This window comes from Pholcus phalangioides, unplaced genomic scaffold (genome assembly GCF_987345545.1).
Source record: "Pholcus phalangioides strain wild (caught in Gottingen) unplaced genomic scaffold, Ppha-v1.0 ptg000001l_1, whole genome shotgun sequence".
Lineage (NCBI taxonomy): Eukaryota > Metazoa > Arthropoda > Arachnida > Araneae > Pholcidae > Pholcus > Pholcus phalangioides.
The window spans coordinates 29,650,024-29,666,210 of NW_028301594.1; the positions used below are offsets into that span (position 1 = coordinate 29,650,024).

Genomic DNA, 16,187 nt, shown 5'->3' on the forward strand with positions numbered 1-16,187 from the left:
ATGATATTTTACGTATGTGCTCCTATACATATATATATATATATATATATATATATGTGATTATTTTGATTATAATAACTTTTTTTTATGGTAGATGATTGTTTTGGAAACTTAAAAATATTTCATAAAAATTCATCATGAGATAGACAAAAAACACGAAGTGGAAGAACAATACGAGTCATTGCCAATTTTCGCTAGAATGATCGCCAATCATTGCTTAAGAAGTTAAATTATGGTAACCGTTATAAATAAACTACAGATTAACCACTTCACGTACATGCTTATGAAAACAAAATTTGGATTATCTCTATTTGACGAATCGGCGATAAATCTTGTAACCTCGTCCTAACTCAACCGTGCGTTAGAAAAAAAGAAGGGAAAAGAAAAAAAAGGGAAAGGTATAATGGATAAGGTAGATAACAGTTTTTAGAGCACTATCCTTTCACTGAGAGGATCGGAATTCGAATCTCACTTCTGACATGGTCGGGATTTGCCCGCTGTAATTGTGAGTGCATGTAATTTAGAACTAAATAAACTACAGATGTTCAGTCAAGTTCATTTTCTAAATTACATGCTTTCAGTTCATTTACCGCCGTATTCACCAACACAGTTTCAACTGAAATCGCGGGTGGAAGGATTGAAGATCGAAACGGATTGGTTAAATTAAGGATTTTAACCAATCCGTGTCGATCGCTGATCGTTTAACCTGCGATTGCAGTTGAAACTGTGTTGGTGAATACGGCCGTTATAGTTTTTCACGCTATAAATTCATCATAAAGGGCCCCGTGAAAGTCTGGTCTGGGGGCCTGCAAAAGATCTTATCCTAGGGGCCCTGCACCAGGATGTAGAGGATTCCCCAGCATGACACAACCCACACGGGTAAACGACTTTTATCCCGGAAGGGACAAAGCCCGGGTCATGTCTGGTCTGACAGGATGTGGGGAAAATGGATCCCCCCCCCCGACTTACGGCCGTGCTCGGGTGGGTCCTTGCATTAAAACGGCCCAGGAGAGAATATCGAGTTCAGTTGACCCTCGGTTTACGAATTTAATTCGTTCTTGAAGTCCGATCGAAAGCCGAACCGTTCGTAAACCGAAACAATTTTTCATAAGAATCAATGTAAAATTAATTAATCCGTTCCTGGTATCCCGAAGTTTTCCGGTATGAATTTTTGTAGCAGTTGCTGCGCATAACGTGAAACTAATGAAAATCATTAAAATAATAAGTTATCGAAAAAATAACCACAGTATGAAAGGGATAAAATGAAACAATGTGATATAGTCTGATTTCATTATTTATAATACCAGTGTCAAGCCCTCAAAATCTCTGTCCAACACAATCTGATCACAATATCCTCCAAGCCAAATTCATAGTTGTGTATTTACGCTTTGATATCTCCTTGAGATGGGAAGTGTGGGGTACGTCCGGTCCTTCAATGTGTAAAATATTTGCTGAAGTTTTTGTCAACGATAGTAAATGCAATACGCAATTTGTAATGTAGAATAATAAAATAATGTTTTGAAATCATGGCCCCTACAAGGGTGGGGCTGACAGGGCTCTGTAGCCTGGTGGGGCTATAGCCTTGGGGCCCAGGACAGTTCTCATAATTTTTTATTTTTTCACGCTTTAAATTAATTATAGAAGGGGCCATGAAAAGTTCGATTAAAAGAGGGGGGGGCCCGAAAAATTGACCTGCTGATCCATGGATCACAATGGGTAGTAATGATCGCATTTTGGGACGGAACATTACTTCTCCAACTATCTCAAAAAAAAAAAAAAAAAGCAGCAGCAGCAGCCACTTGAACAGACATCTGAAATATCCTCGCGATTTAGTCCTCTTTTTGTGTTCGTAATCCAAGATCACAGTTCGTAAACCGAATTACTTTTCATTGTTCGCAAACCGACCCCCATTCGTAAGCCGAGGGTGGACTGTATATGTAGCCCGAACTCTTCCACAACTTTTCCTAGAAATAAATTTATTCAGTTAAAAAGAAAAGTCTGATTTTTTTCTTGGATGGGAGAAATAGGGGGGGGGGAGCGTTCTGATTATAAAAAAAAATCTATAAACCACTGCTTTTTTTACAGGTTGAATCGCCTTCCAGCTATAGTTCATATTTTGTTTTCTAGATGACAGCACGGGTTCATAACCTTTTTTTTTTTGGCTACTTTTGAAAATGATTTTGGCTGGAAATTTTTCAAAGATCTGGCAACTCTGACGTCACGTCTTCCCGTTGCCAATCATATCGTGTCAACAGGAATGTCTGCGCGAATCAAGTTTCATCAAACAGACTTTGGTTACGAAGTCGGTAGACATAATAGTTGGGTGAATATTTTTCTCGTGGTGATGAGTGAGATGTTGTCATGAAAATATAGTGACGAAACCGAGGCGTGTTCAAGGTTTATTTACGTCCAATTAGCTTCCTTGCCCGGAAACGAAGCACATCGTATTTAAAGGGAATAATAATTGCCTTTAAGATACAGTAGAGAGTGCCTTTTGATTTCGTCGCTTTGTTTCTATATACGGGAACAAACCGGTTTTTTTTTTATTTTCCTTTACCACAGTGATTTTATATTAGTCAAGGCATTGACCTTCGCCACATTTGAATGAGGCTCCTATCAAAGCTTTCCTCGGCATTAGCGTTGTGAGTCTATCGCGGATTAGTCCTCAGTGACAACAAAGGTAAATATCTCTATTTATCTGTCGTTTCATAAGTGATCGCGTTATTATGTTTCTGGAATGCATGGCTCCCCACATCATGGAAACGCCCCCCCCCCCCAGGCAAATAGGCCCGGGTAGGCCGCCTCATGAAAATGAGATATGGTTAAAATTTTGGAAAGTAAGTACATATGAATTGTAAGCCAGGTTTGAGGCCTCACAAAATCACTCTGCCTGGGCAGTGTGGATTTAACGGCGGGCGCCCCGACTTCTATAGGCCCCCAAAAATTACAAACTTCACACTTTTTACTAAGTTAAGGGGCCAAATATTTTCTTTCGCGCCCGGAGCCTCGATCGACTTTAATCCGCCACTGTGCCTGGGTAGGACCGCAACTGGGGGGGGGGGGAAGCATGCGGGTCTCGTGCTCTGGGCGCTAGACCCGAGGGGGCGCAAATTTCATTCTGAAACCTCTCCTTCAACATTACAAGGGGACGTCAAAATGCGCGTTTGCCCCCGAATGATCAAGCATCTAGTTGTGACCCTGTGCCTGGGTGCCCCAGGATTCTCTTGAGATGGTTGTGTTCCTGTGCTGAGATCGTTGGCTGATCCCAGGGTTTTTCATTTGCACCCTCTGAAGAAATTTTATACTGCAAAAATATATATAAAAAAAAAAAAATCTCTGATTCTTCTCTCTGGGTTGGAGTCCTGATGTTTGAGGGGGGGGGAGTATGTTAGGGCTCCAGGAGGCAAGGGCCCCTGGGGCAATTATTTTTTGTTTTTGTTTTTCACTCTTTTAGCTCATTAAAGTGGGCCCGTAAAAGATCCTTTCCTAGGAACCCTGCTTCAGTATGTGATGCATAATATACAGTGAAACCTCTCTTTTGCAGACAAAGAAATGTGAGACAACAGTGAGACAAAGAAATTCATCCATTAAAGATGGGTGGCCATTAATCAGGGGTTTGAAATGCATACTTTTATACAACAGGTTGGAAATTATTATTTGGCCGTAAAAGAGGGGTGATCATTAAGAAATGGTTTCACTGTACTAGGTATACCAGGGGTACAAAATCTCCAGCCTGCAGACCAAATTCCGCCTGTTAAGGGGTTCCATCAGGTCGGCAGAATTTGTTCCAGTAGAAAAGTGTCAATTCACATAACACGATAAATACATAGGCTGATCATATTTCTTTTATAAAAATATAAGAGCAAAAAAATTGATGAAAAATTGCCGTTCATGAAAAATGATGCAAGTCAAAATGTAATTTTCCAAAAAAGCGCATATGTTTAAACAATTGGTATACATTGGTATATTGACATATGTTTGACAATTTGGTACCTAAAAGGTTTTTATGGTCATGGAGCCCATAAAGTTTTTGGGATTTATATTGGCATATCTACCAACATGGGGGGGGGGGGGAAGAATCTAAGTTGTGGGAAAATTGAAAGATACATTACTTTCGAACCAGTTTTCTTCAAAAAAGGGTTTTTTGGCTCCTAAAAAAAATGTTTCTGGTGCCTGGATTTTTTTTCATTTGTAAAGCTTTGTTATCTAGCTCTTGGGAGGAGGTGATCATTCTTATCGTTTCCCCTCTGAATCTGCACCTGATTGGTACATAGAAGTTAATGAGGGTTGCTGACAGGACTAGAAGTGTAAACTTTTCAAACTGAGCACAACTTGGGTCTATTACCATTTATGGGCGATTTACTACCTAGTGAGTTGTGCCGGAAGTGTAACTATATGTGTGTACCTAATGGTCTGTGTGCATATGTAGTGTTGTTTGATTTTTTTTCAGTGCTGCCATCTATATTTTAGAAGTAAGTGATGTGTTATGATTGAATTACATTTTGTACTGTTTGTAGGTCTGTTGCTCTATGTAGCGAGATTTTTTTAAGGGGAGATCGGCTTGCATTCATGCCTTGAAGTTGTGAACCACAGAAAACCAATTTCAACTGACCACCACCATGGTAATGGTGGGGTTCGAACCCGGTTCCTCATGATGCGAGTCCGTCACTATGACCATTCAACCACCATAGCGGCTGTAAGATGTATCTGGGAATTTTTTTTTCCTGTATAGCATACCTTACTAGATGGGTGTTCATGAAAAGTTGTGGCCCGAGACGTGGTTTAACCCCCTTTCCTTACAAACAAATTGGCAAGAAATTTAGATGCTCTTTATTTGACAAATTGGCAATAAATATTGTACTCTTGTCTTAACCTAACAGCACGTTAGAAAAAGGGAAGGGGAAAAAAAAAAGAGTAAGACAGTATAAAAGATAATATGAGAAGAGTGTAGGTACAAAGTTAGATTTCTTTTCACCCTCTTTCACTGTTAGTAGCACAGTTTGAGGGAGAACAGGCAACTTGTGACTTGTTGAAGGCAAGGCTACTCAAGATTGATTTGAGTATTCCCATGTGATTAGGGCCCGAGACGAACATGATCTACCAAGTGTTGTAAAATCTAATAAATTAGTTCATTCATTCATGCAATGCTATGTCATTCTTTTATATTAGTTTTTGTTCTGTTTGACAAAGAACTGGACCGAACAGCTTTTGTCATTCTAGACCCAGCTTTTCGGCTTTGATAGTATAAAACTTTGGTAATGCAAAATACAATAAGCTGTGTTTTTCATGTGTCACATTTGTCATTTTACTTGTGTATATTTTCAGAATGCTCAGACAAAGACGCCCAGAAGGGAAATCCAAGATTTCAGATGGCGAATTGGCTGATCAAAGTCAACAACCAGCTAAGGCAAAAAAGCCATCTAAGAGTAATTGTTTTTGTAGCGTGTTGGCATTAATTTTGATTGTGCTTTACGTTATAGTGCCATTAGCGTTTTATTTCAGTCCTGACATTCGAAGGCATGTTGTTTTCCTTCATTATGTAAGTCTTTCTCGTAACAGGAATCTTTCTGTGCCTGCTGAAGTTGGACTTAATTGCACCAGGCACTTGAATGTTGGTTCAGATGATGGAATTCAGCTTGGTACGTGGCACGTTCCACCTCTAGGCTGGGGCTGTAGCCAAGATGGCTTGAAGAGCGAGAAAGAATTTGAAAAATCTTTCAATGCATTGAAGTATCCAGTGTTTCTATATCTTCATGGCAATGCTGGAACCAGAGGTGGTGCTCATAGGGTGCACTTGTATAAAGTTCTGAGTGAAAAGGTGAAAGCTCATGTTGTTGCTTTCGATTACAGAGGCTATGGAGACTCTACAAACTTTCCTCCAAGTGATGATGGTATCGTTTCAGATACTGTGCATGTTTATAATTGGATTAGGAAATATGTTCCTGCTAATCGCATATTTTTGTGGGGTCATTCTTTGGGAACAGGAGTTGCCACAGCAGTAATGGAAATGCTATCTCAAACTAATGATGTTCCCGCAGGTGTGATACTAGAGGCTCCTTTCACAAAGCTGATAGATGCTGTTAAGCACCACCCTCTCTCGTTTCTTCATCGCTACATGCCATTCTTTGATTTCTTCTTCTCTGATCCGATTGGCAGAGAGACTTCTGTGTTCAACAGCATCACCAAAATAGGCAATGTTAAAGCGCACGTGATGATATTGCATGCTGAAGACGATGGCTTCATTCCTTTCCATCAAGGCAAGCAACTCTATGAGCAGGCTTTAGCTGGTCGTCCTCGAGATCTCTATACGACTCAATTCGTGGGTTTTGAAAAAAAATATGATTATGGGCATAAGAACATTTACAAAGATCCATCTTTGCCAAATATTATCAAACAATTTGTGTCTGACATCTACAAAATCGAAGAATAAATACTTTTGCATGTTTTTATGTGATGACTTTGGAATTGGAAAACGAAGCACATTTCTTTTCATAATTTTTATGTTTGAAGAGTTTTTAAATTTGTAGCAAAAAGGTATGAAGATTGCTTGTGGTACTTGTAGTTCTTTTTGTGAAATAATTTATGTACTTTTATATATAGGCATGAACTTCAGCTTAGTGTTGGATAGGCTAAGTCTTTCATCCAAAATAGCCTTAACTGTCCCATTAAGAACTTTTTCTGTTTTATTTCTGTAATCTGATGAAAGAATGGATGGACCATCTAATTGTTTTAATACTCATTGGGTGCACAAACCTTTCAGCATACGAGTCATATTTTCCCAGTGGACTTCTTTTGTGGGCCATATTGTAAATTAAATCTCTGGGAGTCATGAAAAATTTAAAAATAATGATAAAAATCAATTTATGTAAACTTTTTTACTTGTTTTAATTGTCGGGTCTTTTTTGCATAATTATCAATGGTTTTTTTACATATTTCATTTACTTTCACTTTCTACATCGTATGTTAAAAATACTCAAATATTTTAACTTGTCTTGTACGTGGGATAACATTTTCGAATTGTCCGGTTGGTTCGCTGATCTGAGTTTGTGCACCATGTGCTAAATACTGTTGTATGTAAGTTGCTATTCCCAGGGACTTTCACACCATGTCTTGTTAAGTAGTGGGTGGTTTAATTTGATTAATTAACTGGATCCTATGAATCAAAACAAAAACATTTATGAATTTTTTTTTTGCTTAAAAATGGTGTAAATAGGGTCTTTTTTGGTTTTTTTTTCATTCATGTTAAGATCGAGAGGCTTGTTTTTTAGTTCAAGCATTAGAGAGAAAAAAAACTTGCAGTGTGCCTACTATGTAATGATATTCCTGCCCTGATCATGTTATTTCATGGTGCTGTCTATATGATCTCATTCACATTCCATTTTTTTAAATATACAAATTGCTATCAATCACTAAAACTTGAATGTACAAATCAGGGAATACAGTCATGTGGTACTCGATGATTTCAGAACGCATCAAATTCAATACTCGTCCCATTTTGTTAAGAATAAAAAGTGTCTATTCTCAACACTTGCTCAGAACTGACCACTCCATTCATAAAACACACAAAGCTTCTTCTGAAGGTTTTTCCTAATTTATGAGCATTGCGTTTAATCTCACCCGTTGTGGTTTGGAATATGACTATCATCTTTAGAAACAAATTGTATACAAGCACCTCCAGACCAACCATGACACCCACTCTATCCCCTTAGGGGATATATTACTATTTTACTATTGTATTAGAATTTTTTTATCATTGGCAGTGAGAAAAAGTGTTATGGCCGAAGTCCGGCTAATTTGCAAAATGGCTAGCCACTTTTCAAATTGTCTAGACCAGCCTGATAATAAATATAATTTTTTTAGACTGATAGCTTCTGACGTTGCTATTAAATAAGTTTCTAGCATTACAGTCGAGTTTAGCAATAATGAATGGGAAAATGTTCTTATGCTTGTGTTATAGCATTGTCCAAACTTGTTTAATTATTCAGATGTTTTTATAATTCCCCCAAGTAGTGTACACTGACTGTGAAATAAACTGTTGGTAATAATTGGCATAGGATTTGTTATACAGATCAGGATGCAATTACTTGATGGAATTTTTGCATTTTAATCAAGATATTGATTGATTACTCCAGTGTTTTTTTTTTAAATATATATATAGCTTTATATTGTATGTGTTTAATTCTACAATTACAAACTACAGGGGTGATCAGTTTCAAAGAATTGACCAAATTTCTCTGGTTTTTGGAGTTCCCTTTCAATTCAAACACTTACAGCAACCGTTCTAACACTGAGGGTGTGGTTTTGTGAATCATACTTGATAGTGGAAGGCTGTTTACAACACCGTGGATTTGTTGCAACTTTATTTATGAAGTGAAACTGTAGGCTATTGGAGATGCACAAGGTACATAAGACAAAAACCAATGGATTAAAAACATTTCAAATTAATGTTTTTTTCAATGTGAGAGCTTTTCTGCAAATCCTAGAAATGGTTGCCATCATTTCTCTTACACTTGATTCAAACCACGGTTTTTTCATACATTTCCCCAACTTAGTAATAAAGTGTTTTTTTTGTTGTTTTTTTTTAATTAGTCAAAGGAAAAATTTCACTGTGTATAAATAAATGCTGAGCTTCTCTTTAGTATGTGCAATAGAAATGACACCATGACCACATAAAACAATTGCTACCCGAAGGGGTTCCACGCCAAGGGGTTAGTGTGCCAACCTCTCGGCGAGTATAAAAAGACAGTGTTAACCGCTGCCATTCGGAATTGGCAATAACTGTAGGTCCCCGTGTCTAATTAGCTATCATGTGCAGAAAATGACTGGTGTGGCAGGAATGATCAGAATGATCTTTCAGATATTCCCACAGATGAACATTTAAAAAATCAAATGATGATGACGTTTTGGATTAGCCAACATGCGACTTCCTAATGAGTGTTTATCTTCTGAACATGAAAAAAAAAATTACATTACATTACATGCAGATGCAGCAATAAAGTTTTGGTTGAAATTCTTGCTAAATCCATTGTAATTTATTTACCCTTTGAGCAGTTTTTAAAATTCTTCCTGATACACATCGTAGCTGCCATATTGGAAATCACACAACCTTCTAGAAATTGCCACTTATTTTCATAAAGATTTTTTTTTTTTTCAGTTAGGAGCTGATAAATCTGCGCTCAGATGGCAAAAAGTCACTTTTCCCAAAAAACTGGGTTGCTCGCATTCTGGAGTCTCGTTCTTTAAAATTTTGGAAGATGGCAAAATTGAATTTTTCTCTCTTTAGTTTATGAGGAAACAACGGAAGCAAATTGTAATAAGTCAAAATGCTACAGTATCGCATGTCGGTAAAATATTATTTACAAATTCATCATGAAATTTTAAAAAAAGTGACATATAACATTGTCATTTGAGCACAGAAATGCTCTCTCCAACACAAAATAATAATAATAATAAACAAGTAAGAGGAAAAACTATTGTTTTCTGATATTTATGCTGTAAGCAATAATACTATAATACCTCGAAGGGAAAAGAGAAACGTTCTCTCCCCCCTTCTGTTATCAGAATTTGAACAAAAGCTGACTTCACCCAGTGGCAGTTGATTGACAGGATGTGTGGGGGGGGGGAGAAGTAAAACATGTTATCAGGAGAAGAAAACTTCCAATGACCTGTGGGCTCAGGGTTGCGTTTTTGAGAGAGTTTTAAGAACCAGAGATATTCATCTGAGTGAAAATTTAAAACCCCCAAATATGTATTTTTTGGAACTAATCACCCCTGTTTTACATATGCCCAGTGATGATTTGATGATTCAGAATGCACAAAAGTTTGATATCATTTATGTGATGTGAAACTGTATTTTTTTTATATGTCTGTCTGTGGCAGAACATGACTTTTTTTTTTTTTGCTCTGATCATACTCTCAATTATTAATTGAATAACTAAAATATAATGTGGGTTCTTTTTGTGATTTCATTTCTATTTGCTGCAACAAGCGTACAAAAGTTTCAACTCGTAGGGACCATTTGTTTGCAGGGCCACAACTAGGGGGGAGTAGGCGGGTCTGGTGCCCCAGGCGCTGAACCAAAAGGGGGCGCCGAATTCACCCTTTAACTACTACTTCTACATTGCAAGGGGCACCAAAATTCCGGCTTGCTCCGGATGACAAAATATCTAGTTGCGGCCCTGTTTCTTTGTACAGTTGAGTTCCCTTATAACATTCTGTTTCGTATTTCTCGATTTTTATTTTTTACTGAGTATTTTTTACTGCAATTGATATGTACCCCTGACATGACTCTAGCCTAGAGGTTCAGCGATCGTCCTTGTTTTCTAATACTTTATACTGTACATTTACTAGAAAAACAATATGAAAGAAGAGCAGTTCAAAATCTTGGCCTAGGGTCTCGATCCTAGAATTTTTAATAAAATTTAAAAATTCTTATGATGAAATCAAGGAAATATACAGCCTATACTAGATATAATAGTACATTGCACGTGTCTTATTTTGTCTGCCATGATCTCATTAATGCATTGTATGCCTACACACAGAAGATATAGGCCTGAACCAATCTCAAAACATTTATTTAGAACATATATGTCAGTCATAGCATATCTGACTGAAATTCCCAGGGGGGGCTATGTTGTAAACAAAGCTGAACTGTTTCTGGTAATGCTTCATACATGTGTGATTGTTATGAACAATTATGTGTCTTGTCTTTCAATAATTTGGTATTTTTGTGATTTGTATTTGCCTCAGAATCTTAGTGCCTTGGCTTGCATGTATGTTAGTCTTTGAGTATCAACATTTTGTACTTTCAAAGTGTATTTTAATGTATCTTTATCAGTATGTTTTTTTCCTGGTGTTATTGTGTAGTCAAGATTTTGTTTTGAGGTTATTGTGAAAAAAAATTTCGTATAAAATTCTGAAAAGATTTCTTTTTTAATACTGTAATATGTGGAAGTAATTTGAAGGGAATTCAAATGCATTTGTTTTACCTCAAGTTTTATGAAGAAAATGTGTCAAATGATAATACTTTTTAAGACTTGTTTTCCAGGTGAATGGTTTGATGCTGTGTTTCTCTAAGCTTATATTTTGTTTGCCAATGTTAAATGAGACATTATACACTACCTTGCCACAAAAAAAAAAGTCTCAAACTTCTAACACTTCGATGGATCGCCTTCAACATTAATTAAGCACAAATTTGTCATTACATTCATTTTTAAAAGTCAGTATCTAATTTTTAGCTCAACTTTAATCAGTGTTTCCCCCCAATATCTGTGATGGATCGATCCAGGAAGAGTCGAATGACTGCTGACTCTTTCCTCTCTGACGACAGGTTATCTCAAAAACATCATGGGCTTCTGGTCAAGAATGATGTTCTGAGACGACCTACCTGGCTGGAAATAGAATTTTACTGATTTACATAATTTAGTCTCAAAAAATCATAGTAGCAGATACCATGGGGCCATCAATGCATCTGAAATCCAGGCTGATCAAGCATTAAGACTACCCTGTTGTAGATTGTAATCAGTATTTGATGCCTGGAACGTGTCATCTTCAGAGAAGAAAATGTCTATTAGTGGGTAAATATGGTCATTAAGTGTGCTTAAAATTGTGGGTTAACTTCATTTTATAACTGATCCTGGTCCAGAAAAACAAACATCCTCAGATGATAACACTCCACCTGCACATAGATTTTTATAGAATTTATTGTGACTTTTTTTTTTAGCCTGGCAGTGTATATAGATATATATGAATCAATATGTTTAAGAGAATGCCAAATTTTTCTGTTGCTAACAAGTTCAGTTGTAAATTTCAATGTGTTAAAAACTTGACAGGTAAGTATTGTTTCCACTGACATTGTTTCAAACTTTAAAAAATAGAATTTGTAACATCAATGAAGTCTGACTTTGTACTTACGGTTTTCTTTAAATGTAACATATCACTTTTTCACCATAAAATTTTATATCCTACTGCACTCTGGACTGGGAGAGATGCAAACCACATTTGTGCTGTATAAAACTGCTCTGTCTTAATTTTAATTAACTAAATACTCTTAGATACTTTTTCCTTATTTTAATAAGATCAGGGTTGAGCAAACCTCCAGCTTGAATGTGAGAATTTATAAATCTGCAAAGAGTTTATCATTAAAATAATTTTGTATTGATTTAAATACAACATATATTGCACCCAAGAAGAACAATTTACTTTTCACATTCTTATAAACCTTATGATGATACGAGGAGTCATTGTCATATTATCATTATGCTTTACAGCTTCATAAAAATGAAAAGAAAAAAAAACTTGCCCCGCGTTCTCAAATTATTTAATATGATTTTTTTTAAGAATAAGTTTGAAGTCGTATTTTGTTGCTGTATTTAGTATTCAATGGAAATTTGAAACTCATTAGAGTGTGGTTGCCCAACCAATAGCCAATACAGTTATTTATGCTACCTAAAAAGCTCTATTTCGAATTCCCATGAATAAAAATTTAGTAATACTTTAATACTGTTTTGAATAGGCTGTTTGTTCAAATTTGTTATGGGCATCTTTTTCTCAACCACCTCGTTGGGAATTTTGCCTGTTGTGGCGTTGTATTTGAATAAATTTTTATTCGCTATCTGGGCCATAGGGGTGGGGGGAAAGAGAAGAAAGAGTTCAACTCTTTTTTTTTCCTTCTTTCATGACTTAGCTGTGAAGCTAAACCTATCATTCCATCATCAGTTCTGGTTTGCAATACAAATGTGGCCCCAAACAGTTTTTTTTCTAATGTGGTCTGGAAAACTCATCTGGTTGGGCATCCCTGTCATAGATCATCATGCTTTTTCAAAAAAATTTTTTTTTTTTTTTTTTTAAATGATATGGGAGTTTGAATGCTAAACCAGGTCTTAAAATCTTTTGTCTTTTTAAGCTTTACATTATTTATTAAAAGGCTGTCAGGAAAATAAGTAGGCCTATGTGTCAGTATTTTTTTATTTTTTCGGCTTGCCGCTTTACGAACTATGTCCTTAAGTTATTTGTTATGTTCTCTGTATGTCATTGGTTCATCAATAGGAGTTGTTTTCTTGTTGAATTTTTTTAATGTAAATTTTACAGCAAAGCGAAATAAAAAGGGTTATACATCATTTGGTGATATGTTACTTTTTAGCAAAAATGTTTTTAATTTGTTGTATTAGCTTTACATATATTATATATGAATATTATACATATGTGGCTCTATTGATCAATGAGATGATTTTATAAAATTTCTTTATGAGCTTGTTCAAATAAAATATTTTATTTATACAAATTTTGACTTGAGGATTTTCTGCTTCTCAATTCGCTTTGTTACTATTTCATCCCTTTATTGTACTGAGTATAGAAATTTACAAATCCCTGTCGTAGCCTCGTCAAGTTTTATTATTCTGGATTACACTTCCTAAAACAGCAATACCCCTCTATACCTGTGGGTCATATTAAGACAGCTTATACAGTATATCTATCTCAGAACCCCATACTGTCGTATAGACATGTTTGAAGGTATTTTGAAAAAAAAAAAAAAAATGGATGCGTCCACAAAAAAAATTCGGTCGTAAATTAAAAAAAAAAAAGCTTGAATATTTTCCCGATTAATCTCAGAGCACAAGGGGGGAAAAAAAAAATTTGCCGTGACCAGGATTCGAACCTGGGTTATTGCGGCCACAACGCAATGTACTAACCACTATACGATCACGGCTACAATCAGTAGTTTTAATGTTTCGAATGGCTAAGTTTCGGGGAGAATCGACGTACATGATTATTCGAGCGTGCTATCCATAATGTCGACAGCGAGAAACGGTAAAAGCTGCATGCGAATCAAATGGCCTATGACCATTGGAGTACGCCAATGGTCATAGACCATTTGATTCGCATGCAGCTTTTGGGGCATGCCTAGGCTGACCATATTTCCTCGAGAGAAATACGGGACATTGGGATTCCAAATACGGGAAAATACGGGACATCGCCAATTATCGCCAAAACCAAACAAAGTTGCCAAATATTGTTGAAATTACGGATAAATCACAATGGCGGGAAATGATGCATTACTGCAAATTGAAGTGGATTAAAATGTATTCCACGAAACAAAAAAGTTTACCAAACCAAGGCAAATGTGGGAGATTAGTATTCTCATATATAGATGTATCATAAAATAATTTATGAATTGAAAAATAATTTCAATCTTCGACTTCAATAAAGAATAAAAATTCAAGTAGGCGCCGTGTGAAATACGGGAAAAACCGGGACACTTTTGCCAAAAAGTCGGGACGGCCAAAAAAAGGGAAAATACCGGGACTGTCCCGGGAAATACGGGACGTATGGTCACCCTAGGCATGCCCCAAATTTGCCCTTGGGGCATGTTCAGTGCTGTCTTTACGCATGAGTCCACCCGGGCATCTCAAGAGTAGGGGGGCCTCATAAAAATGAGATCTGATTAAAATTTACTAGAATTTACCAGGTCGGGCCTCAGAAAAACCAATTGGCCCATGATGCTCTTAAGACGGCCCTGGGCATGTCCCAAGAATTAATTTGAAATCTCATACAATATTCAATTTTTAATTATAAATGGTTATATAGAAAAATATCTGACTCACTACATCGAGTGCATGTCGCGCATTTTGCTCCATTTACGCCGTGACGCGCTGAACGGAGGTTCTGTGACCCTGGAAAGCCAGATATGAGCTATGTCATTGAGCCTCACCATCCTTCATTTTCGTAACCGAAGCGTGCACTTACTTTTTCAAAATATGACATACAATACATGTAGTAGTCTACATACATGGTATGTCATATTTGAAATGTATTTACGGTTCTCTGTGGCATCAACAACAAAAAAACTTCTAAAATGTTTTTTATTCTTTAATAACCTTTGCTTTCGATATTGTCATTGAGATTGTTTGTTTCTTAAATGTCTTAAGACATTGATCGCTAATGTTTCGAATCGAGGTCAAACGAACGACTCGTCGTTATGGTCGATACTCCAACTTTCAACGTTTTATTGCAGAGCCTTCCTTACCAAACACAGTGCTCTGTCCGAAAATAAAAGCAGGGTCCCTTTGTGTTCAGTTAACGGAAGGACAAACAGAGCGTTCTTAAGACTAATTTCTTTCATGAATTCTGGAATTCAGTCGGGGAAAACAATTCAAATGCCATTTCACAACGTTTGTATAGCTTGCATATTGAAACTGATGAAGGATTAGTATTGCTGCTCGAATAAATCAGACATCAAAAATGAAATGAAAATAGTGTTTAATTACAGTGATCTCACAATACCCAAGATTTTTATTTTTCATAAGAAAAGTTAGTGCTCTCTATTGGCTCAACAGAGAACAAAAATAAAATAATTGAATGTACGTATTGAAGGCAAATTGAATACTTGGAGGCCACAGTACCTACTCTCAAATGTATTTATCTTAAGCTAGTGTAACATATATTTTCCATTTAATTCCAAATGTTTCATTCAATGAAAACATTACGTGTATAGTGGTTGAAGTGTATTCAGGGCCGGACTTAGGCAGGTGCGAAGGGTGCAGTCGCACCGGGCCGCTAAATTTTAGGGACCGAAAAACGAATTACAAATACTTTGTTTACAATGAGAAAATATTTTGGTTGCATTGAGTTACATTTCGACTTCTTATCAAAGCAATATCTTAAGATTCTGTCCGAGACAAGGGACCCTCGAGATCTAGGATTTTGACAACCCCTCTCCCGAACCCATGACCTGCATCTCATAAGTTCGCGCCCTAGGCAAGTACTATTTTTGGGCGGCTCTTGTACAGTTTTCTTTGAGGCAGAGGCGTGGGGGGGGGGGAATTTGCCTGTAATGCAAAAAAGCAGACAAATTCTACGCCCTGTAAATGTTTGGGCACGTGCCCACAAAATCCTGAGTGCTCAGGGGCGCTGGACAAGAAAGAGCGCTGAATTCTCACTCTTAACGACGTACTTATTTAAAACTACTGGGGGGGGGGGGGTGCGGTGCGGCAAAATGCATGCTTGTCACAGTTGAAAGCGTATTTAGTTGTAACTGTGGGCAGATAATCCGTCGTCTATAGCCCTGACAGCCCTTCCATTGCGATGTACTGTGTACAGATGTTGTAGAAATGGCGCCCGCATTTTGCAGCAGAATGGGTCCGATGCCTATGTCAGAGAATATCATATGAATGGCATCGGAACCTGGG

The 16,187-nt window shown here is 36.9% G+C and overlaps 1 protein-coding gene and 1 non-coding gene across 2 annotated transcripts; one reads left to right on the forward strand and one right to left on the reverse strand.

The window, feature by feature from the left end:
* Nucleotides 1-2,346: 2,346 nt before the first annotated feature.
* LOC149090318 (lysophosphatidylserine lipase ABHD12-like) lies at nucleotides 2,347-8,972 on the forward strand. Its single transcript, XM_089234105.1, has 2 exons — nucleotides 2,347-2,680; nucleotides 5,326-8,972. Exon 2 carries the CDS (start codon nucleotides 5,327-5,329, stop codon nucleotides 6,428-6,430), a length of 1,104 nt encoding a protein of 367 aa, XP_089090231.1. The 5' UTR covers nucleotides 2,347-2,680; nucleotide 5,326; the 3' UTR covers nucleotides 6,431-8,972.
* A 4,664-nt stretch (nucleotides 8,973-13,636) lies between these two features.
* TRNAH-GUG (transfer RNA histidin (anticodon GUG)) lies at nucleotides 13,637-13,708 on the reverse strand. The gene has a single exon. It is a non-coding gene; the product is annotated as a tRNA-His (tRNA).
* Between the last annotated feature and the right edge of the window lie 2,479 nt (nucleotides 13,709-16,187).

Coding starts and splice junctions, on each gene's coding strand:
- LOC149090318 (XM_089234105.1), top strand. CDS start 5,327: ATGCTCAGACAAAGACGCCCAGAAGGGAAATCCAAGATTTCAGATGGC.